This window comes from Columba livia, chromosome 2 (assembly GCF_036013475.1).
Source record: "Columba livia isolate bColLiv1 breed racing homer chromosome 2, bColLiv1.pat.W.v2, whole genome shotgun sequence".
Taxonomy (NCBI): domain Eukaryota; kingdom Metazoa; phylum Chordata; class Aves; order Columbiformes; family Columbidae; genus Columba; species Columba livia.
The window spans coordinates 137,990,199-138,014,145 of record NC_088603.1 but is presented as its reverse complement, the minus strand read 5'-3'; the positions used below and the strand labels follow the sequence as shown (position 1 = coordinate 138,014,145).

At 42.4% G+C, this 23,947-nt stretch overlaps 2 protein-coding genes and 1 non-coding gene across 4 annotated transcripts in view; 2 read left to right on the top strand and 1 right to left on the bottom strand.

The window, feature by feature from the left end:
- The first annotated feature begins 7,349 nt into the window (after positions 1–7,349).
- TRNAS-AGA (transfer RNA serine (anticodon AGA)) lies at positions 7,350–7,431 on the top strand. Its single transcript has one exon. It is a non-coding gene; the product is annotated as a tRNA-Ser (tRNA).
- Positions 7,406–18,099, top strand: CFAP418 (cilia and flagella associated protein 418). Of its 2 annotated transcripts, XM_005499492.4 has the most exons (6): positions 7,542–7,764; positions 9,258–9,357; positions 11,973–12,043; positions 12,562–12,627; positions 13,434–13,529; positions 15,443–18,099. In XM_005499492.4, exons 1-6 carry the CDS (start codon positions 7,631–7,633, stop codon positions 15,600–15,602), a joined length of 627 nt encoding a protein of 208 aa, XP_005499549.4. In that variant the 5' UTR covers positions 7,542–7,630; the 3' UTR covers positions 15,603–18,099. The 2 variants fall into 2 exon arrangements, with proteins under 2 accessions (XP_064910117.1, XP_005499549.4); XM_065054045.1 differs by lacking the exons at positions 11,973–12,043; positions 12,562–12,627; positions 13,434–13,529; positions 15,443–18,099 and adding an exon at positions 10,941–11,963 and having other exon boundaries at positions 7,406–7,764.
- PLEKHF2 (pleckstrin homology and FYVE domain containing 2) overlaps positions 15,440–23,947 on the bottom strand; it is a 44,004-nt gene continuing 35,496 nt past the window's right edge. Inside the window, exon 8 of the mRNA XM_065054044.1 lies at positions 15,440–23,027. The gene's annotated coding sequence lies outside the window, so the exon portion shown is untranslated. The remainder of the gene's footprint in view (positions 23,028–23,947) is intronic.

The window sequence follows — 23,947 nt, the reverse complement described above, 5'->3', positions numbered from 1 at the left end:
ATAAAGATGCATCCAATTTCTCCAAATGCTTGGAATCACTGCAGAAGCCAGATAGAGATTTCAGTAAACTGAGCTTTCATGATAAATAAGGCCGTTCCTTAGGTGGCTCTTGGCCTGCAAAGTTTTCAAGACAACTGAACTACTGTGGGAAACTCACAAATTTACCTTAGAAAGGCCTGATCTCCACAAAACTCTGCTCATCTATTTTCTTAAAAGCAGAGGACTTTAAAGAGTTTATGTTCAAGAACCCAAAAGCTGAGGCACCTTGACCCAAATCACTACTGAAATTAAATAATAATAAAAAAAAAAGCAGCAGACTATCTTTATTATGTTTCAGTTCACAGTTACAGTACTGGAAAGCCAAAGGTTTTCTAGGCACTGCAAAACCACATAATAAAAGCAGTACACATTTTCTGTAAAAGCCCGGGGCTCTTTCACTTCTGAATTCATAATACAATTTGCAATGATGCAGCTACACAGGAAACATTTTTTTAGTACACCACAGTAAAAATCATCTAAGTTTTGCACAACATTTGAGCTTCATCTGGCACAGGTTTCCAGAATCTCATCGGTAGCATTCCAAGACAACTCTACTTGTTACACATGAAATCTAAGACCCTTTCTTGAGTTGTTCTGTAGCCATCAAACACCCCATGAGTGCAATGACAGCCAGGTAAGTGAGCAAGTTCCCTGTACAGCACAAAGAACTATGTTAAAAGAAACTGAAACTGTAGAGCATAAGTAGTTGTGAATTTCATGGTGGATTCCTCTTCCCTTTGTTTGCCTTTCTTCCCCCTTAAACACCCAATGTGTCTGTTTAAAGAGTGAGGGTTGTTTTCTGATTTGCGTTTTGTTTCCTCTTATTTTACCCATGTAATTTGTTGCAGACTTCAGGGCACTAACCTCTGCAGAATTTGCTAGCAACCTACAGAGCTAGCATAAAATAAAAAGTTACAAGTCCACATAACCTTAATTTTATGGTTATAAGCTATATTTACTGCTGTATTATAAGTTTGGAAAGACTGCTAAGTGTTCAGTGTGGGAATGCAGGGAATTTCTCTTAGGTTAGTTTTATGAAGAAATGTGTTGTTAAACTGTAGGAAAGGTTACGGTCCTTTCAAGTCCTCCAGAGCAGAATGCCTATTAGGTGTTTTTAGGGTATTTATAAAATACCCAAACCACTCCCTCAGTATCATTCACTGAAATTCAAATTCAGGACCTTTGCTCTGTTCAAGTCCCTTTGGTTTTAACACTGTAAACTAACCTGAGTGAGAACACTATCAAAAATCAAAGTGGGAGAATTTTCTTTTTAACTCTTGCCCACCTGTACTTTTTTAACTTTACAAGTGTTTCTCAGTGCACTGCATAAATACAGTGCAGCCCAGTGAGTTTATAACATACTATGCTGAGAATTCATCAACAGGAGAGAAGGCAGTGCTTAGTACTTCTGTCCTGATTTTGCCTGATGAGCCCAGGCAGGATACAACCTCCTGGGTGCCTCAGTTTCCCCACCTGTAAAACTACAATGATGATACTGACTTCCAAACATGCTGAATCCTCTTGTGATCTGCCAAAGAACAAATGCTAAACAAGAGAAAGTACTGTCACTCCACACACCGCTCAACCTGCCCTCATTCCCTCAATCCCTCACTCTCCCCTTCCAAGGCAAGTGCCCACTCAGTTTGCAGGGTGGCCACGCAATAAGCAGGACTAAACACTGCCTGCAGACAGAGACCTAACGGGGTGCCTGTGTTGTGGAGTCAGCCTGATCCTGTACAGTAAATCCAGTACTTCCTGAAAGTGCAATGGCACTACTGTTATGGGACAGGACAGGCCACTTCAGCGGCCCTGTGTGGTAGCTACATCCCTGCCTGTCTCTTCCTGGTCTGTAATGTGGGGGCTGCAGGGCTTGGGGCAGAAATGGGAGGAAAGACAGAAAACTGGCACTGAAGGCTATGTACTGCCTGTGGGTACCTGGGCACCCCGTAGCTTCTGGTTTGATACACAGCACACTCCTGACTTTTAAAAAATCTCCTTTCTTATATCCACTTTTTGAAATTACATTTGTCATTCATATCTACCACATATGATGAAGTTTCTCTCTCCTCCTCTTTGCTCACATCATTTTTACTTTAATTCTGCATTTCATTTTTATAGGAAACAGTTTATTATTTTTTACAGAATGTCAAGAGGATCTCAGCCTGAAACAAGCCTTTGCAATTCAGCCTACAGTGTCGTTTAAAATAGGAAAATAAATTGTGTGAAAGAGACACTGAAAACAAATGCTTTCTCTTTCAGGCATTAGGGCTTTTTAGGAGAAAAACTTCATTTTACCTTTCAACCACAGAGCTTGCTAGCAGCATCTTTTGGTTTTAAATGACTGATAATCTACTCTTCCAGTGAAGATCATTAAAATAAATTTTAGACTAGCCAAGGAACCCCTTAAAGTTCAGTTTACCTTCTGCCAGATTGTCCTAAAAAACAGTAATTTCACCCTGCAATGCCCTCTGCTGGGAGGCACGGCGTGGAGCTGGAAGGAGAGCTACCAGTTCGTGTTCTGAAGCAAGGGACACTTGCAAGGAGATGAACTGGATTTCTACCTTCTGTGTGAAATCCTGACCCCGCTGAAATCAGTGGGGTTCTAGCTTTTAATTTTCACTTTGCCATTAATCATTCCCCTTTTCAAAAACTGCACTGGTATTGAACACATTAGAAGAAAACGGTTTATTTCAAGTCCAAATTTAAACCTCATTACTGACTTACAGATATGAAGATCTCCTGTTGGCATTTATTGAGCACCTAGCGAGAGGTTTCCTAAAGAAACTTTCAGCTGCAAAATACATTGTTCCTCTTGACATTCTTCTAAATCACTTTAACTATAAAAGCCTGTACAAAATCACACATGCAAACAGCATTCATGTACCACAGGTGTGATTCTGCCTAACACACATCTTCACTGAACAGGATTCTTATACTAAGAAAAGGATGTCAGGAAAATGCTATGCAGTAAAAGAAAGGAGTATACCTGGAACATGATGTGTGACAACACCAATTCTGTCAACTGCCACCTCCAGCTTCTGAGATGCAGCATCCCTGTGCCTGAGGAAGAAAAATTTCAACCAGCCCTGCCAAGGAGTGGGATGCCAGCATGGAGTTCGCACAAACACCAATCTTCTCCCACACATGCATACTGGTGCCACAACCCCATAGCTTACAGACTGGTTACTCCCAGCTCACAACTCATCTGGAGAAATCATCCCTGAAAAGTATTTTCCAGCCTTGGCAAGTGGGACGTAACACTATCACTGCTTTGGTTTCAGCTCCCGTGTCCCTTGACTAGGATGGTCTTGTGTGCTCTTTGTCTCTCACTGCAGCTGTGCAATGGGCAGCAAGGATTTTTGCACAATAGCTCCCAGTCCACTCTGCTGGGCACTTGCTCCCTACTACTCATGTTCCACAACTTAGGTCCTTCCTGGCAGCCCAACTATTTTATATTTACTACCAATTATTATTTCTGTCTTTCAAATGGAAACATTTTTTCCTTGTGATGAAATGTTTCCTCTGCATTAACCTGCTTTATCACCATGTGACTCCCTCTACCCTGCTTTACAGGGAGAGACACCCTTGGTGCCAGAGAATGCAGGTGCAGCAAAGCCACACAGTGCTTGGCAACACCATTTTTATTTGAAGACACATAATTATCATTGATTTGGAAGTGTAACCTTCTTGATACACAGCCTTACGAACTAACAGAATTTTTTCCAAAAACTACTTTACAATGTTTGTTATGCCCTCACGGAGATCAAAATGGCATGCTTATAAGCAGTTTTCTGGACTATGCCAGGTTCATTAAAAAGCCCCCTGACAAGTATTTCTTTTCTTTGTCTTCTCTCCTCAAAAACTACTTCTTCCCTTGGTAAGCACCACACTGTCATGCTCCTTTGAGAACAGGCATGTGTGCCTACAAACCCCCTGTTTATCCCTGACAGCAAGGGCTCAGATTGTCACTCTGGACACTTACCTGCTCTTCTCAGAAATATCTTCCTTTGCAAGAGAATCGGGTAGCCCAGGGACCAGATGGCAGGTGCTCACATACCCTAACCCTGAAATTATTAATTCAAGGGAAGGCTGGAAGTAACTGAAAGTTGTTCCAGTCCTGATGCCAGTCTGGTCCCCCACAGGTGAGGAAGCTGTGCCAGAAAACCAAACTGGTACCTTTGATGAAAGGACTGGCAGCGAATTCCAAGACTACATTGGCCTCCAGCTTCAACCGTCCCCTGATCCAAGGCTGTCTCCCAACATCACAAATGAGAAACATTATATGAGGAATATTGCGCACACTGCTGTTTTTGCTGCCAAGTGGTCTTTCAAGAAGTAGTCTCCCAATCTGATATCTTTACACAGAATAATTTCATCCACAGAAATGCTAGCTAGTGGTTAAATTATGGCCAAGAATCAATATTCAGCCTGAATTTGCTCACGTTGATGCACTATACCACTACTGGAAAATAAGTGTGGTGTCACTGACAATGGCATTATACTGGAGTGTGACAAGGAACAGAATTAGAGCAATATCCTGTGACTGGGAGCAAAGGCTTGAACTGGTTCTGCATTTGCTGGAGGCACCAGAACACCTTGGTGAGAGGTAGCTACTGTGCTACCTCCATCCCAGTTTCTGAGACAAGAGACAAGAAGGCAGAAAGGGCTGCAACATGTTGTTACCACTATCAGAAAGAAGAGTGCCTCCCTGCAATCATTACCCTCCAGGCTGGCAGCAGGTAGCACTGAGGAAATGACAGCTTTGGTATTCCCTGATTCTACTGACCTCTGTCATTGCCTGGGCCCTGGAGAGTTCATCATTCAAATCAGAGGACTAAGGAAAGCTCTGCTCAGCCTTAATTAAGGCTCTCTTTGATTTCCAGAGAAAACAGAGGAGGCAAATCAATATCCTGCCCTAGGAAGTTTTTTTGTCCTCATCCACTGCAGTGGCAAAATCCAGTTTTATCAACACTGCTGAGAAAGCAAGCTTGCAGTGGCTTGAGGATTAGACAACATGATGGCTTCTGCCCAGGACAGCCTTCCAGCTTTCTGTCCTCTCTTCCTCAGGATACACTGAGAAAGTATAAAAGGAAAAAAAAAAAAAAGCATAATCGTCAGACAAAGTGGTCATTCTGTACTTCTCCAACCCTCAAAAGTCAGTAACCTTGCTGTCTGCACCAATATAAGCCCCAAGCTGTCAGTGAGAGACACGATTTGCACAAGCAAATTCACTCATTTCCTAAGAGAGGGCAAAATTCAGGGTATGACCTCAATTCCTTTCTCCTGGCCACAGCTTAGCTGAAGGCCCAGTATGTCAGATTCACCTCAGTGTGATTCCAGGGACTGGTCTGGAATCAATTTGACCCAGTAAGTCTCTTTGATTGCATCAGGCCCTTCAAAAGTTTTGAACAACAAGGATCTAAACGGCAGGCAGCAATCTGCACAAAAACAATCCTTGCAGTTCAAGGAATTTTTAGAGGTCTGTGCCTCTTTTTTTTTTCTTTTTTCCTTCTTTTTTTTTTTCTTTCATTCTTTTTTCTTTTTGGTTTCAAATGCTTTCCAACTGAGCAAATGCTGCAGCGGGTTCATGGGAGAAGGCCTTGAGGCACCCCTGACTTTGGCACTGTTATCCCATAGACACTCCATACATTTTTGGCACCTTGCAGCAGACACATTGACAGCCGCAGGATTGATGGAAAGGGAAAAAAGCTGTTTTGCAGTCAAAAGAGAATGTACTCGGATTTCTAAGGCCATTTGAAAGAATGCCAGAATGATACTGGATTTCGGCATTCTTAAGCTCCTTTAAGATGATGCAGCAAGTGGTCTTTTCCACATGTGATGATGTATTTCAGGACAAGAGTTTATTCAAGATTTTCCAAGCCTGTGGGCTCCTGATCCTTTTTCAAATTACAGAGATGATAGCATACCGGGGAGAATTGTGATTAGTTTAAACTCTCCACAGCTGCAAGAGATGAATGTAAAAATTCCACCAAAAAATCCACTTCTTCTGGATTGAATTTACCTACACGACACCGAGTCCCAACCAAGGGACCACTTAAAAGAGCTGGAGCAGCATCAACACTATTTAGTTTCTTCCATCACATCAACCCAGGGAAGGCTCACAACTGTTCTACCCAACACATCTCTCCCAGCAGCACTGCCATCATAGGGGCTGGGGTATTAACGAAGCCCCAGGATGCGTGGGGAGGAAAATGGAACGATGAAATAAAAGCCTAAGTACAAGGGAATTCAAACAGGGCTTGCAACTCATTACTTGGAGTACCAAGAGAACTGTAAAACACCTTGTAACCGAGAGGCTTTGCTTGGAGCTGTTAAGGACTGCAGCCCCCACTTCATCACGGGCTGACAAATTTTGAACAGCCTTGGCAACGGGGGCGGGGGGTGTGTGTGAGCACCGAGTTCTCGGTCTCAGCTGACCTGAGGAGGGGGCAATGCTTTGTTTTGCTTAACAGGCCCTCTCTCTCTCTTAATTGCCTCCTTGGGTTTCTAATCAAATATTATAATATACAGCATTCACCTCCATCATTTGTCTCCAAGCGTCAGCATTGACAATGCCAGCAGCGCATCCACCTCGAGACGTTGTCTCTGAAGACAGAGGAGACCAGAACAGACATCGGAAGACCAGTCACTGAGACCCCCTACATTTGTCTGCATTTATTAGTATGGCAATAGGTGAGGCCCTGTTTTATGGGACTTCCCTCAAAAATGCTAAATAGAGCACATTAAAAAAAAAAAAAAAAAAATCACATCCCGCTTACTTATCTTTTTGTCAAGGAAAAGGAAGCCTGTGGCTCAACTGCACAAAGTGCCCAAAACCCCATGGTCTGGCGGGAGCCAGCAGAGGCTTCCCTCAGTTCCCCAGGCTGAAACCGGCTGGAACCAGCCAGAACCGGCTGAAACCACCGTGTCATTCCCCCACCCAGCACCTGGCCACTTATGCTCCTGTGTCCCCGTCTGTGCCACGGGCTGTGGGGAACGTCTGCTGGTAAAGGGGCTGAGGCCATTCTCGTGACGTTATACATAAATCCGATTTTATGTCTTTCATGCCACTCTGTGAGGAAATATGCCCGAAATACCAAACTGTGATCCTCACAGTTGTATCAGGTAGCGTTACCCTGAAACATTCCCGGCGCGGCTGGGCTGGGCCGGGCCCCTGCGGCCCGTTCTGAGGCGGCCAGTCGAGGCGGAGCGGCCCGGTTCAGCCCGTTCGGAGGCGGAGCGGTCCGGCCCGGCTCGGTTCGGCGCGGGCTGTTAGAGGTAGCATGGTGGGAAAACAAACACCAGCATGCGTAGTCGTGGCCGAGTGGTTAAGGCGATGGACTAGAAATCCATTGGGGTCTCCCCGCGCAGGTTCGAATCCTGCCGACTACGGCAGAGTCCTACAGCTCTGTGTTAATTTTTCTTTTCGCTCATTCCCTTCTCCCGAGGGTGGCGGGACATCAGGCGGCGCTGCCCGATGGCCAGGCGGCCAACGAGAGCCCCACGCACCCCACAGGCACACCCAGACCTCGGCGGGCACGGAGACTCCGCCCCTGCCGGCGCCGCCGTGGCAACCGCTGGCGGCGGCAAGATGGCGGACGACTTGGACGAGTTGTTGGATGAAGTGGAGCGGCGGCTCTGCCGCCTGCCGGGGATGGGGACAGTACCCGGCCCCCGGCATGGCGATGGCGAGGAGGAGGAGAGGTCGGCGGCGAAGGAGAGCAGGTCAGCGGTCCTGCGTCGGTCCCGGCGCCCTCACCCCGCTCCCCGCCAAGCAGGCGGCCGCAGGGGCGGCGCGGCCCGTCCCTCCCCCGCACTGTGGGGAGGGAGGTGTCGGCGTCCGGCGAGACCCCTCGGGAACCGAAAATACCGAGGTTCGGGAAGTGAAACGGTGGCCGGAGGTCATCCACTGACCCGTCTCTACTTGTTTTTAAACCACCAAGTCGTGTGCCGATGAGCTGAGTTAGTTCAGATGGTCTTTGTCTATCGGGAGTGTCCCAACCTCGGATTAAATATGGCGTTAAAAGCTGCGCTAATGTGCTTGTGAGTTAGGATCAGGGGTTACTTAGCTATATAACCGACCTCATGATACATAAAATAGCTATAAATTTTGTGATTTATGGCAGGAAGAACTTTAGCAATAGTATTATAAAACATTTTATTCTGTTGATACTGAAGTAATTTGTGTATTCTGTTCATACTTTTTTTATTGACCCCATCTTCCACAGTAAGTGCATAGCTTACACCCTATGCATTCATGTATCCAATTCAAATTTCACAATTTTCCAGTGACGATCTGAGTACTGACAGTTTCAGGCATGACAGGGTCGGTGCTGACGGGACTGCCAAGGCACTGCCACGTCGCTGCCATCCCAGCTCTCACAGGTGTCTTTGCTGCCCTCAGGTTTCCATCCCAGCCCTCCCAGGTGTCCCAGAGTCCGGCTGGGAGGTCTGTGGACCAGGGAGGCTTGGCCTGATGTCTCCACAGGTGGACTGCTGAGCGCTTACCCAGTGGACATCTCAGGGTCCCAGGCAAGGATCCTGAGGAGCCAAATGACTAATAGAAGACCAGCCCCCCTACCTTTGGTCACATTACTGAACTTACCTGTTGTTTGCATAATGGTTAGATGAGCACCTAAATTTAGTCAGTCTAATTACAATATTTTTTTAAAATCACAGTTTTCTTTCTCAGGAGTAGACTTGTTCTTGATTGGTTGATGCAGCAGTACTCCATGTCTCCCTTTATTTGACAAAGAGCTATCAAACAGCAGACTTGAGTGACAAGACTCCTCACTTGGGTGAAAAAAAAGTGCAGGTGATCTCTCTAGATGCATACAGTTTGGCAGAGACTCCTCAGAACCCCTGCAGTTGTATAACATGAGGAGAGAACTCCCTCTGACCTTTTTATATTCCTGCTGCTGAAGATTAATGTGAAAAATCAGGGCTGTCCAGTTTGTTGCTCAGTAAGTGCAGGGTTGGAAGTGGTTGGAAATAAAAGAAGCAAGCAAAAATAAGACCTATGATGAGGCAGTTCGACAGGGACTGAAAGGCGTCATCGTGCAGTTTACGTCTGTCCGGTCATGATTTGGATGGCATACCTTAGATACTACAGAAATATTAGAGGAAAAAGGCTGCAACTGATCTTGTGTTTTAGCTTACAATTCTTAGAACTGCTCTGATCATGCTACAAAATGAAGGCTGATTTGTTTTCTTTTCAGGTCAGCTAAACTGTTGATGAGTGCTGGCAGCAGTGAAGAAGATATAGATGACATTATTGATGAGATCTGTAATGACAGCAGCTTTGCCAAAACACCTCTGGTGAGTAGGAGTTGGGGGAAATGCAGAACGAATGAGAAACTAAAACTGTTTTAAAGCGAAAAATGAACTAAAACAAGCTGTAGGATAACTTGGAAATAAAGCAGAAAGGAAAATGCAACATTCCTATAGTGAGGAACAGGAGAGATATGTAGAGATGGCCTTACCCAGGCAGAAAGAGGCAATTAAAGGAAATGTTAAAGGAAATGTGAGTTCAAGATAGAGCATACTGTCAAATATCATAGAATCACAGAATGGTTGAGGTTGGCAGGGATCTCTGGACGTCACCTGGTCCAGCCTCCTGCTCAAGCAGGGCTACCCAGAGCTGGTTGGCCAGGACCGTATGCTGGTGGCTTTGGAATATCTCCAAGGATGGAGACTCTACAGCTTCTCTAAGTAACCTGTTCCAGTGTTTGACCACCCTCACAAGAAGTAAAGAAGTTCTTTCTTATGTTTAACTGGAATTTCTTGTATTTCAGTTTGTGCCCATTGCCTCTCGTCCTGTCAGTGGGCCCCAGTGTCTATTCTTCCCCATAACATATTCTTATACATTGATAAGATTCTACTGACCCTTGTATTCTCCAGGTTAAACAATTCCAGCTCCCTTAGCCTCCACCTATATGTCAGATGGTCTTAAGTCCTCAATCACCTTCGTGGTCCTTTGCTGGACCCACTCCATTATGTCTATGTCTCTTTTGTACTGGACACATCACTCCAAACATGTCTATGAGGCCATATCTGGAGTACTGTGTCCAGTTCTGGGCCCTCCGGTACAAGAGAGAGATGGAGCTGGAGGGCCTTCAGCAAAGGGGCATGGAGAAGATCAAGAGACTGGAGTATCTTTCATATGAGGAGAGGCTGAGAGAGCTGGGACTGTTCAGCCTGGAAAAGAGAAGGCACCAGGGAGATCTTATCAATATATGTAAATACCTGATGGGAGGAGTAAAGAAGGGGCCCAATGCTTCTCTGTAGTGCTCAGTGACAGGACAAGAGGCAATTAAGTTCCATCTGTACACAAGAAAATACTTTCTTACTGCGAGGGTGGTCAAATATTGGGACAGGCTGCCCAGAGACGTTGTGGAGTCTCCATCTGTGGAGACTTTCAAAATGCAACTGGACACAGTGCTGGGCAAGCTGCTGAAGCTGACCCTGCTTTGAGCAGGAGGGTTGGCCTAGATGATCTCAAGAGGTCCTCTCCAACCAAAATGATTCCGTGATTCTGGCTCACCAGTGCTGACTAAAGAAGGATCATCTCACTCGACCAGTTGGCAATGTCCCTCCTAAAGCAGCCCAGGATGCTGTTGCCTTCTGTGCTGCTAGGGTACCCTGCTGGCTCATGGTGAACTTGTAATTGACCACTGCTCACCGTTTTGTATCATCTGCAAATGACTTCTGTCATTTGACAGGAGGAGACAGAGATGAAACCGCAAATTTACATTGTCAAAACAGTCAGAGTGATAGGAAACATTGAAAATAGATATTCCCTTAGGTATCATCGGAAGAAAATTGTATTATTTATGCTTCATAACCCCCTGTTGTTTTCATGAGTGACATTGGTTTTGGTTTTTTCGTCTTTGATTTCACAGAATCACAGAATGTTAGGGATTGGAAGGGACCTCGAAAGATCATCCAGTCCAATCCCCCTGCCAAAGCAGGAACACCCAGATGAGGTTACACAGGAATACGTCCAGGCATGTTTTGAATGTCTCCAGAGTAGGAGACTCCACAATCCCCCTGGGCAGCCTGTTCCAGTGTTCTCTTACCCTCACTGAGAAGAAGTTTCTTCTCAAATTTAAGTGAAGCCTCTTGTGTTCCAGTTTGAACCCATTACCCCTTGTTCTATCATCGGTTGTCACCGAGAAGAGCCTGGCTCCATCCTTGTGACACTCACCCTTTATACATAACATTAATGAGGTCACCCCTCAGTCTTCTCTTCTCCAAACTAAAGAGACCCAGCTCCCTCAGCCTTTCCTCATAAGGGAGACTTCTTACAAAGTGGCTAAAACTGAACCAACAAAAAACACTTGTATACCACAATATATATGTCTGAGTCAGAAAGAATTATGTCAGTGAATTTGTATGATTTTATCATTTATATTGTCCTGAGGACAACAAGTCCTGAGGACTTCCCATTTAGGATCTAGAATTCTAGCATTCAAGATTTCAAATAACCTGTTTCCTGTGCTGCAAATAGCAAACTTCAAAAACACTTTAACGTTCTGAATAACAGAAGTCTGTGATATGTTTCAGTAAAACAAAAGCTCAAAAACACCAAGGGAGAAAGTTCCTAACTTAAAACTGGTTTTAAAAGCATAATTATTAAAAAGAGGGCATGAAATACCAAGTCTTGATTATAAAGTCATAGTGATCATGTGGTGTTAAATTCCATCAGGCAGAGCTGGGAATTCAGTATGAGAAGAGAGTCCTCATTCCCCATTTATTTGTTACTTCAGCAGCTTTTGTCCTAAAGAGCCTCACAGAAACACAGGCAAGAAAATTCCCAAATTCTTAGTCCCCTTCTTCTGTAACTGAGACTTTCTGGCTCCTGCTTTTTAAGTAAAACGATATTGTTAACTTGCTGTAATGCTGCCTTTTATTCTTTGGTTGTTTTTAAATAGAAATTGAAGTCTAATTCAGCAGGTTTCACATCGGAAAGCAATAGTGCTGTTGTACAGGCTTATAGGAAAAGGTAAGTGAAAAATGTCTTGGCTAGTTGAACATAGCTTGATTATATCTTGTTGTCCACCTAATAATACTGCTGCTGTTTAATTTGTGTTGACAATAACTAAGAAAGAAACTGAGTACTTAGAGAAGCATTCATTTTAAAGAAAAAGGTAAACACAAAGATAATTTTGAAGAATTACTAACGTTCTTTCATGTCGCCAAAATTATTTATTATAAATGTATTAATTATTTAAGTTATTGAACAACAGCTTCCTTTGTCTTATGGAAATACACATTTATCAAATGCTGCAATATATAGTCCCATATATATTTAGTATAGAGAGATGTTGTCATAGTGTTTTTCTTTGAACACATTGGTAATGATATTTTAAAATTCTATAGTTTGTAAGCGTTTGGATGCTTTGCCTATATTTAATAAATATTGGTTTAGAAATACCATTTTGTTGAATTAGGAGAAGCATTGTAGTACTATCTCCAAAAGGTTGTGGTGTAATTTAATATTTTTTAATGAAATCCATATAGGTGCTGTCCAGTGTACCTGGGCGGAAGCTCTTCACCATATGGCATAGGAACAAATATTTCAAAAAGGTATGAAACGTAAAAAAAAATAGTTCTACTTGCTTTATCATTATTTTTATTCATACCTATGTTTCTGGAGCTCTGCATTTGAACTCAACAGGACAGCCCTACTTTCATCTAAGCATGTGGCTGCCTGTAACTGCAGTTAAGTCATCTGGTCCCTTCCAATCCTCTGCTGTTGACCATGAGATCTTTTGTTTGTTTGAGGAGTTGAAAGATGTGTGCAAATGAGACAGACTCCAAAAATCAAAACCATGTAGTTAAGGAAATTGCTGCTGTATTGTTACTTTTCCCCGCCTCTCTTCGGCTCTCTGTGTGATGCCAAGTATGTCACGCATCTAAGTGGGCTGCTTTAAGTCTTCCTGGGGCCTGAACTGAAAATAGCCAGAGTGCTTTGCAGCTGCAGCTGAACTTAGCAGGAGAGGTATAACACTTTAAAGATTATCCCCAGCACCCTGTAGAACATTGTAACATTTCCATATGGGAATTTTGTGGTAAGTACTTATGCACTTGATGCGTATTTGGATGCTGGGTCAGGTGCCATACCATTGAGGAAGACCAAAGAGAATATATCCAGAATATCCATTTATTTTATTTGTTCAGTGAGGTTAGGAACCCATAAAAATAATACATGATCATATTGTTAAAATACGCACCATAATGAATGAACCAGAGATGTAAAAAAAAAAATAAGGTTACAGGGCAACCTTGCTTCTAGTATATGTGAGTGAGTGCTGTACGTCAAAACCGTTATGGTCTGTGTAGCTTCTGTGATTGTAGTAAACACTTGGAACTTTCTGTTCTTTTTTGACCAGAACGTGTGATCAACTACGTTGCACTGCTTGCGACTTCCGTGTGTCACTTTTCAATGATTACATCTGGGATCAGTCCTGTGATTATCTTTTTTTCAGGTATGTCTGAGATATGTTTGGTAGTAGTATCCTGTTACTGTGTTTTGGGGCTTGATAGAAACAGGAAAGTTGAAAAGTCCTTAGCACTCCTGTGTTATCTAAAAAGGAGAATACATGCAACCTGTTTGCTGATCAGGTGGGAAAGTCTGGAGGGATGAAACACGTCCCATAATCTGTTTTCATATCTACTGCAATATGCAGACAGTTTGTGTGATGGATTGGCCTCTGGTGTGCCATTCCAGCATGCCTGCAAAATGAATGGGGACTGTTTGGCATGAACTTCTCACCATACCTTCAATCACACAGACTGTGATTGCTTCAATCATATTTTCTTTTTTCCAATATCAATTACTATGTGGTCATGTTCAATGAAAATCAAATACATTTGTTTCTTAACAGACTTCTTTTTGAAGCAAGATGTGATTAAATGAGGGGTGGGACTGTTTTTTTCTTCTTATATTGTGATGTCTTTGACTTTAATTATTTCAGGTTTTTTTTAAGACTTAGGGAGTTCTTACTTTCAGGTTCTCTAAAACTGTATCTAATGCCAAGACTGAGTGAAGGGTAGCGTAGTAGGCATGCTCCTAATACAGACATCAAATTTCAATTCCTCTTATTTTAGTGAAGTCTGAATGTGCCCATTAACTGATGGAGGTAGTGGTTGTATTCAGATTGTGTTTGGCCACCAGGGGTGTGACAGCTGTAGTAGAACAGTAAGGGAGACATCATCTCCTTTTCCATTACTTTCTTTTATTACATGTTATTTTTTTCCTGTATTTCCCTTCCAGTTTCAAAATTTGAATGAAAATCTTATGTTCATTGCAGGGGGGTTGGACTAGGTGACCTTTGAAGGTCTCTTGCAATCCAAAGTATTCTATGATTTTCCCATTGTTTAAAGCAGCGTTAAATATACAGTGTTGAACTAGTCTTCTAAGATGAGTTTGGTAGCTGGAAGTGTTAAATAAAAATATGCTTCTTTTATTTGCTTAAAGTCTAAATTATTCTGCTTCTGAGATCTTGAAATTAAGAAATTTTTTTTTTTTAAAAAGATGTGAAAGGCATTAGTATCAGATACTTGGAACATTGATTAAAATCTGTGATCTTTAGCAAGATATCTAGCTATTTACTTAGAATAATCTGAATTTTAAAAAGCAAACTTGAAGATTAAACATTTGCTTTCCATGAGTAAGAGTCTGACCTCTTTTTCTAAAAATTCTTCCTTCAATGTGTGTTTTGGGTTTTCTTTCTTTATCTGGGCTTCTTAATGTTGTTTCTGAGCAATTCAGTGGCCAGTAATGGGTGGTCAGGGGGAGGTCATGAGAGCAGGGATAGTTAAAATGCTAAATTTTCTTCACTTGTTTTTTGAAACAACTTGTTTTTGTAATAGCCATGCTGATTTTTCATTTGTTGTGACTGATGCTTGCACAGGAGTTATTTGTGGTTTGATCTACATTCTCTTATGGCCATTTCATTTCAGTCACTTAAACAACCATCCTGGGTAACAGTTCCTGATGAAAAGTTTAACTCTCTAATTGTTCCCATTCTGCATAGGGATTTTAACAGTAAATTTGATAAAACATTTTTGGTAATTTCTTAACACAAGAATTAACTCTACCTGGTTTTCTTCCCCACTCTTCTTCTGGAGTCTCACACAGGGTCTCTAAATCTGACGGAGAACATTGTTTACAAAAACAGCAGTCTCCAGTTGATCTGAGAATACAGCAACTATGCACCAAGACTGGTCTCAGAAAAGGATTGTGTTCAAAACAGAATTTAAACATATCCTTAAACTCATTCATAACAATGGTACTCAGAAATGTTCGTAAGAGCTTTTCTGAATTGAAATGGCCTCATGAATCTTTTTTCTTTCAAAAAAAATGTGTGATCCTCAACTGAGTTCACTCCATTGACAGGAATAACATGCCTGAGCTCAGTAAACTAAGAGCGAAGATGATCAAGAAGAAAGGAGCACGAGCATACGCTTGTCAGTGCAGCTGGAGATCCATTAATGAATTAACGGACCTCCAAACAGACCAGCAGCTTCGGTGGGTTTGCGGTAAACATACAGAATAAAGTCGTCTTGCGTGTGGTACCTGCTTGCCTGGAAATGGGTTGTAGATGCAATTCTTTCTCGCACAGTTTTCTGAGAAAAGGTGGAAACCTGAATACTTATACCTAGAAACAGATTATAACACCCAGACTTCAACTCAAAAGCTTTTTTTATTCAATTCAACTGTCTTGCAAGCAGTAGGGGGAGTTGAATTATTAGAAAGCTCAGCCAGTTTGGAGGCTTGCTGGAAGGTAAATGAGGTTAAAGCTCATACTCAGTTAAAGGAAGAGGAAATTGATAGATTTAGCCATGGGGCAAAGCACCTTGAGGCTGTTCCTCATATCTAGCAGAGCGCCTTATTTCCTTTGCAAAATCTTGGACTCCAAGTGGTGAGCTGGGATGCAGCCATGACACACAAGCATATGAACTTCTGCATAGAAATTAGTACTGCTGTTCTGCATTGCTCGTAGCTGTTAATGAGCAAGTGGGTGTAGATCTCTTTAAAAATTACTGCAAGATCAGCTCTCACTTTGAAGGTTTCAGCATACCCCAAAACTTTATTTTACCCACCAGTAGCCAAAAACTGCAGGTGCTGGAAATTTCCTTCCAGTTCCTACTACTTTCTTCAAAGCACTTTCAGCTGACTCAGGACCTTTACCACAGTGAATTTCTTGGACTTCCCTTCAGCCTTCACTGCAAGAGGTGAACAAGTTATTGTACCATTATTAAATATTGTGCAATTTTAAAGAGATTCTGAAGAGTATATGACTCTTTTGTCATTTTTTTCAAGGGAAATAAGGCTCAGGCTTTTAAGAGGGAGAAAATGTATATCCCCACTGGCGTTCAAGTTTGGATTTTTCAGTTTCACTTAGCTTTCACTTCAGCTTCACTTCAAAATACTACATATTCAGAAAGTGTAACTGTCTTGTTTCAACACACTCCCTTCCTCCAGTAACATCATAAAACTACTTCCAGTATCATTTTACTTGGTGAATTTTCTTGATTACTGTTAATGTCACTATAGTTTACGAGCTCTTTCTTTTCATTATATATAAATAACACAGGAGATGGATTTGAGTTTTGGGCAGGCAGAGAGGAAGGAAGGGATTACCAGTCCTGGCAATTGCTACACTGAAAAGTGTGTCAAAATGGGAAGTCTGTCAGTGTTTTTTGCTATGCAGAATGTGGTACTGTACAAATAAATTCAAAATTGATTACTTTGTGCAATTCTATACAGAGCCTTCTTTTTTGGTGAAGTTTTGCTCATGGCTCTAAATCTGTATATTGTCAATCTGTTCTTTTTCTGAGCTTTTCCAAAACAATAATGTGATCTTTCGTATAGAAATCATCTCTTGAATCTGTCGCTTTTTCTGTACCCCTCTGAAGGAGCAGATCCCGGTAGTGACCAGAAGCATAATGTCGTCTGCATCGCAATCACCTTGCCACCTCTGTCAGTGGTTTTTTAGAGCCTGCACTTAGAACTCTAAGCAGTAAGTGTTCTGGGTTTTCTTCAGGTGGGCCTGGGTGATTTCCATTCCCAGAGAAACATCCGTGTTGAAATGGTAGGAGAAGGACCCCCAATAGTAGGATGTAATTTATTAACAAGCTCCAGAGAAGAATAAACCTATTTTCTATCCTTTTTCTTGAAGAAGGATGCATTTCAAAAAGTGCTAAGCTGCCTTGACTTGCCTGTTCCAAGGCCATTTGAAACTAATGACCAAGTAGCCCCACAGGATGCTCTTTTGGCCTGAATTTGCACTGGAACTTGTGGCACAATGTCAGGAACAAGTTAGGCTTGCAACTTGTGAGCAGGAAACAGGGAAAATAATAAGACCCATCTCAGTTCATGAGACCAAGTCTTATGTGACTTGGAAAAGGAGCATGTCTCCTGTACCCTGTTTTAAACAAACCAGGAGAAATAGTCACCCCCACTGGAGCAGTTTGCACTACCAAGTGTGCGGAGCAAATCGTGCAGAAACGAAAGTTCAAGACATCCATGCTGCTGATTTTTGTGGCAAGAAGACAGCCTGGAGCACTTGAAAAGTGGAGACTAGGAAGGAATTGAGACGAAAGAGTGTAGGAGAAGTGAAAAAGGATTAACACCAGTATCTATTGACATTAGTCAGCATTTCTCCTAGGTCACCTCATCCCTCGCTCTTCCGTTAGCCTGGAGAGCTGTACAAAGAGAGCTCACTTTCTGAACAGAGATTGTTGGCAGGTGATTGTATCACTAACGACATTAAGACTGTGGTCCGAGCATTGGAAATGTTCGAAGATAATCTTTACTGGTAAATATATATGGGAACCTGAGCATTCCCATGAAATCATCATGTTTATTCAAGTGTAGTTACTTGTTTCTGGCCTTGCTCAGAATGGTGGGATATGACAGCTCTTTGCACAAGTGAAGTTTTAAACGCACAGAAATAGTGCTTATTTTATTGGTCTTCATTACAGAATGTGGAGTATTTTTAGATGTGAAAATAGTTACTATGTCAATAAATAAAATTATTTTGTTGGAAAGAGCAGTGGTATTAAGTATTTGATTTCCCTTCCTGTGCTTTCATCAGTTGCATGTTACAAACCACTCTGAAGTCATAAAATCAAAATAATGTGAAGGTAAAATTTGAGCTTGAATATTCATTTGATGAAGGCTTTGTAAAGTGGCACAAAGTTTTCAAGTTGTAGCCCAGACCCCTAAGTGATACTTCCATGTCAGTTATCTGAGACAGCAGGGACTATGTAAAGAATTCTGTTCAAAAATGCCATTCAGCTGTTGTCAAAGGGAACTACTTGGAACAGTTTTGCAAAGTGAGTATGTGACCACGGTTTTGCTCCATTATTTTGCTTTGGAAGTTTATAATACCATTTCTGTTTGTGAAATGGGCAAGACTAAAACTTCAGAGTTTCATTTTGCTTGGGTGATATGCCTGGAAATTCTCTAGCCCGCAGCATTAGTCTGCAGCAGATCCCTCACCAAAACAAAAGCCAGGAAGGATGGCAAAATGAGAATCCACGCAAAAGCGTTCCCTTGGAAATGTACTCAGTAGTTTAATGTCATACCAGCTTTTCTAAATCTATGTTCCGTCAGTACTTCTGGATAGGAATCCAAATCAGATGTACATCGTACATTTTGATAGCTTTCCTTTATCAAATTTTAATGTGCTGTTCTAACTATATCTCACTTGTTCTACCTACAAACTGCGGAGGGTGTCCAAACCAGATGGTGAATATATAGCTCAGAAGAGTCATTATTAAGGCTTTTGCCCTGCCATAAAATTTAGCTTATAGAAGCCTAATTGCATTACATATTGCAAGCTCTACACTGTATAAAATTGAATAAAGATTTTTTTTTCCTGAACACCCGTTTCAGTTTTGTACTGAAGGTATTCTGCAAATGCCAGGCACTGGAAGCTGCCACTTGTTGAAAGACTGCTCACTTCTCTTGTTTCCTGACATGTGAGTCTTCGGGTCATGTAACCAGCACATGTGGTAGTCACACAATAGCGGAGGGACTGGGCTGGGTGCTATGCAGGCAAATTTTTCTTCCTTCCAGGCTCTTTTTGCACAAGATATGACCATTTTTTTCTGTTGCGTGACACCTGATAGCTGCAGACAGGCCAAGCTGTAGGGGTTGGAGTAAAGGAGTATCAGGTGCTGCGCATCTGTGAGGGCTGCATGTGATGCTTGGGACTTGGCAGGTGTGCTTGGAATGAGTATTTTTGAAATGTCGATACTTTAATAAATAAAAAGTTGGAACAAATCTGAATTGTGTGTCATAGAAATTCTACTGTGTTGTTCCTATCCAAGAGAAGCCTTATGAAAATGGTGTAGGACCATGTTTTCTCTGTCAGAAGGGTTAGGAAATGCCCTTAACAAAAAACCGTTGTCCAGCTTATCGGAAACAATAAGGACTGTTGTGTTTTCTCACATCAGAGAGGATGTAGCACATACCTGAAAAGGAAATGAGTTTTAACATTCTTTACGAGATAGCATGAGGAGAGCACATTAAATTGCAAAGAACTCATAAAGGTGAATGCATTTACCACATTCCTTGGATATTTACTTAGAAGAAAAGGTGGAGCCAGCTGCTGTGGGAGGGGGCAAATAGCTGAAGTTCTTGCAGAGTGGGATGCTGGTACCTTGGTGTGTCCGTCAAGGCAGGTTATCACCCATATCATACTGGTCCCTTACAAGTGGGAAATCAGTCAGGGAATGGCAGCATTTGCTGTCCCATGAATCTTGCCGTAGAAAACCATTCTTTGTACCAAGAAGTTGCTCTACAACAAATCCTGGTTCTCCATGGTGATGAAACGCTGCCTGGCACACATTAGAGTAACAGACACAAATATTTCCTATAGTCCATTCTGAATTTGGACTCCAGGTGTCGGTGCTCTTCAGGCAGTAATTACTTCCCAGACTTAGTGTGGACTCAGTGAGAACACACAGGAAACACTCGCTGCCTCAGGAATACTCCTGACTTACCCTACTTAAAATTGCAGTGTCACAGAGCACCCTCAGGAGGTAGTGTCCATATATGTTTAATTTACATTGACAACTTTTGGTCTGTTGGGCTTTAAATGTGATTTGGGGTAAGATGTGATTATACAATCTAGTCTGCAGAGGGCAGAGCAGCACCGCTGAGTGTTACAGCTCAGGCTTCTGCTTCATTAATACAAGCTCATACTTTTTTTTTTTTTTTCTGGAATAATGAATGTTGATATTCAACGGACCGAGGCTTCTTGCATTTGTTTTCTAATGCTGTAATTATAAGTGGGGTAGCCAGATTTGTGGCAACTCCCCTTGATTTTTGTGTGCTCATAAGGGAGATGCTCCACTCCCTTAATCATCTTTGTTGCCCTAATAGGAGAAATAGTTGAACAAAAAGTTTTAGTAGAGGAAATAGAAACAAGCAAGGCTGAGTAGCAGACTGCAACAGGCTGCATGCAGAAAAGTTTTGTGAAAATATTTTCTTAGGCAAAAAATAAGCCATTGTTTTTTGTTTACTTCTAAACTGAAGAAGACACACCTTAGGGGAAGAAACAAAAATAGCTTGCTGCAGGGAGATGTGCAAATGCCCACAATTTGCCAGAAGCAAGGACAGAACTTCATGTGGGAGGTGTCCTTTTTAGGAGTCCTTTAGAATTGCAATTCTAGGGGCTGGCACAGAAGCCGGGGGTGAATCCACCCCCCCATCCACTGCCCTTCAGTCACTTCCATCCCAGGAACCTGAGCTGCAGAGGGAAGCGAAGTGCAGGAGGGACTCGTCCTCTGAGGGTACCTGCTTGCTTCCCCAGGAGGATGCTGTGGAACACTTGAGCTGAGTATGATTCATTTGGGTTTGGGGGTTGTCCTCTAAAATGTGTGAGAAGGGTTTCCTGCAGTATTTTGAAACCTGTTTCTTGGTGGTAGGTTTTAGATACAAGAGCTAAGATAGTCACATATTTTATTTAGATATTATAGTCAGATATTACATTGAGATACAAAAGCTAAGACATTCAGGGCTGCTAAAATCCTCTTAGCCAGTGATTATAACTGTTATTCAAACATAAGCAAATAATCTTGAAGTTTTTCATAACAGTTTAGTGAAACTGAAACCCTTACAACCTCAGAGTGCACTGAGAGGCAGAGAGGAGGAAGACATTTTCACACTGGTCAAACAATACTCTAGCTCCAAGTGTCTTAAATACACCTATTTTAAAATGGCATTGCTTACAGAGCAGAAAAAATGTTAACTAGCTCTTGAGTGGTGGTAGGATATCTAATAAGTAGCCATAGAATTTTTCAATCTCTGTTTAAAGGCAAGCAATATGGCCTTACCTAAGGCAATGAAATGTATGTGATAGTAATTAAATACAGTGAGCACAGATCTTTCAGCTAAGGCAAAGAAGCTTTGGGCCAGTCAGCAATCTGACAGTACTCGGCAGCCCATGTCCTGCCCGCCCTGGTGTAAACAGCATTCACAGGAAGGGGGGAAACAGCTACCAGAGACAGGAAGGTTGAATTTAGCATCAAACTCCTTATCTAGGAGAGCGGGCTGCTCAGGATGCTGGTAGGAAAAAGTGTACTAATTGCTCCAGCAGGCTCTGACAGCTGCCTGGCCCTTCCTGGGGAGACCATTCATAGCCATGTAATCAGGGTACATTCTTGCGTATGCAGATGGATTTAGGAAGAGATTATATCCTGAGGACGGTTATCCAAAATAATGCTTAACATGGCGTATTATGGTCTCGCTAAGTCTCAGTTACTGACACTTGCAGGAAGAGACTGATATGCAAGCTGAAGTAAGAGGGGGGGTGTCTTTTAAAAATCAAAGCTTTATCATAGTAAGAGTTATTAGTTTTTAGCCCTAAAGAAATATAAGCCTTTCATGAATTTTAACACGAACTGCAATATCTGGTTCATATCAGAGCTGGCACAGCTCTGGTTCCAGCACTTTAGAGATAAAAGTTGTTGCAGCATTAGTTTATGTGCGTTGAATCAGTGAGGTATTCTGTTTACAAGTGGAAGACAAATGGCTTCAAAACTTTCCTTACAGAGTAATCAGTTGCTCATTAACATACGATGCCCAATTTCCTTTTGATTTTTGTGTAGATCTTGGGAAATCTGTCTGCCCTGAGCTTACAGCACATCAAGGCCCCATTCAATCAACACATGCTCCTCAGTGGCTGAAGAGTTAACACAAAATTGTAGTGTCCACTGTATTGATTTTCCTATGAATGATGACTCTTCTTTCTCCAGTCTTCCCTAAAGTACACTGCAAAATTATTTCAGATTTTCTCAAAACTTTATTCAAGCTAAGACTGAGAACTGGGAACACTTAAAAGCAGTCTTCTAGTTGCATCTTCCCACATATGTCACTTTTCACCTTTTTTTTTTCCATTCTAGATATATATTTAGTTCAATTCCAGTAAGGAAGGCTGGAAACAATTAAACTGTGAAAAAGGAGAGTGGTATAAAGGAGTCTACCCATGTACCAAAGAGCAATAAAATATATCTGCCCTGGGTAATTGCAAAAAGAACATTCTGGATTTGAATTGCTAAAACAATTTAAGCCAAGAAGATATCAAAGTCCATCTGTTCTGCCAGCTGAACGTGGGTAGCGCACATCTCCTGAGCGCAGGAGGATACGGTGCCACAGCCGTCAGCAGTCTGAGCACCCAGAGCACCCATCCAGGTGCTTCTCGCCGGGGTTGCTGGTGTAAGCTAAAATCCTTAATCACTCTGGTTTTGCAAAATAATTTTCTCCCCCAAGGTATATTGGAAATCCCTCCTAAAACCTGGAGAGCATTACTTCTTTATAAAGAATATGTTTGTAAAGTGGATAATTTCCAGATGTCAAATGGTTTCTCAGACCTTGCAATAACAATTCACTACTCAGGGTTCTCAGCCAGTGCTGGGCATGTGGTTTCGCTGGGTATTTTCAGGATCCATGGTCAGGCAAATGACACCTTTAAACAGGGGAAAAACAAACAACCTAATAGGCAGAGAGCACCTCATCAGGTTTGTCCCAACACATTCTCACGTCATTGTTCCATAGGGTAACAGGCCATAAAAGAACAAAGCAGCTACTTTCCTTTTCTGTCAGATGTTGCAAGTTACTCATATTTCCTGTTCTGCTATTTAAAGGACTAAGGTCTGAAAATGGGAGTTCATTAACTTGTCAGAAATGAAGTATTTTTAATCTACAGCCACTTTTGAATGAATGACGTAGGCACAGGCCTGGAAGGCACCTCGGCGAGCGGGTTGTGCCTCCTGCCCTGGGACAGGACTGCCCTTCTGCAAGCGCAGGCTGGGCCTTGGCGCAAGTTGCCACCAGAAATCTCCCTCCGTTCTGCAGGGGAGCTGGGTATAGCACTGGTCAAAGAAAGAGAGACCAGGGGGTTCCATGCTGGCTGTGGTTCCCAGGAGGGGCAGGAGGAACATCCCTCTCCCTGCGCCTTGGTGGGCTGGGCTGTATTTTAGCCAAGAGTACACAGGAGAACGCAGGAGAATTCCGATAAACTTGCACCACTGCTATTTGGGCACCAAATCCCTCTGTATTTTTGACAGTCTCTCCTTAACTGAGCACATTCACGCTTCAAACATTTAAAAATAAAACATTGCTTCCCACTCTATTTTTCTTTCCTGATGGCTGTTGTTTTCTTTATGGGCTTGAAACTATGCTTATTCATCCCTCAGAAAAAATCTTGTCTCAGACTGGGAAAAGCTCAGGAGACACTTGCAATGCAGACTTTGAGGAAGTAAATTTAGTTTCTCGATGAGTCGAACCACTTCAACCGTCACAATTGACAACCACCCTTCTAAACTCCTGATGGAGAAGAGCTTGCTGCTCTGGGACATGCAGCCTGGTGCTGCAGGCCCTAACGCA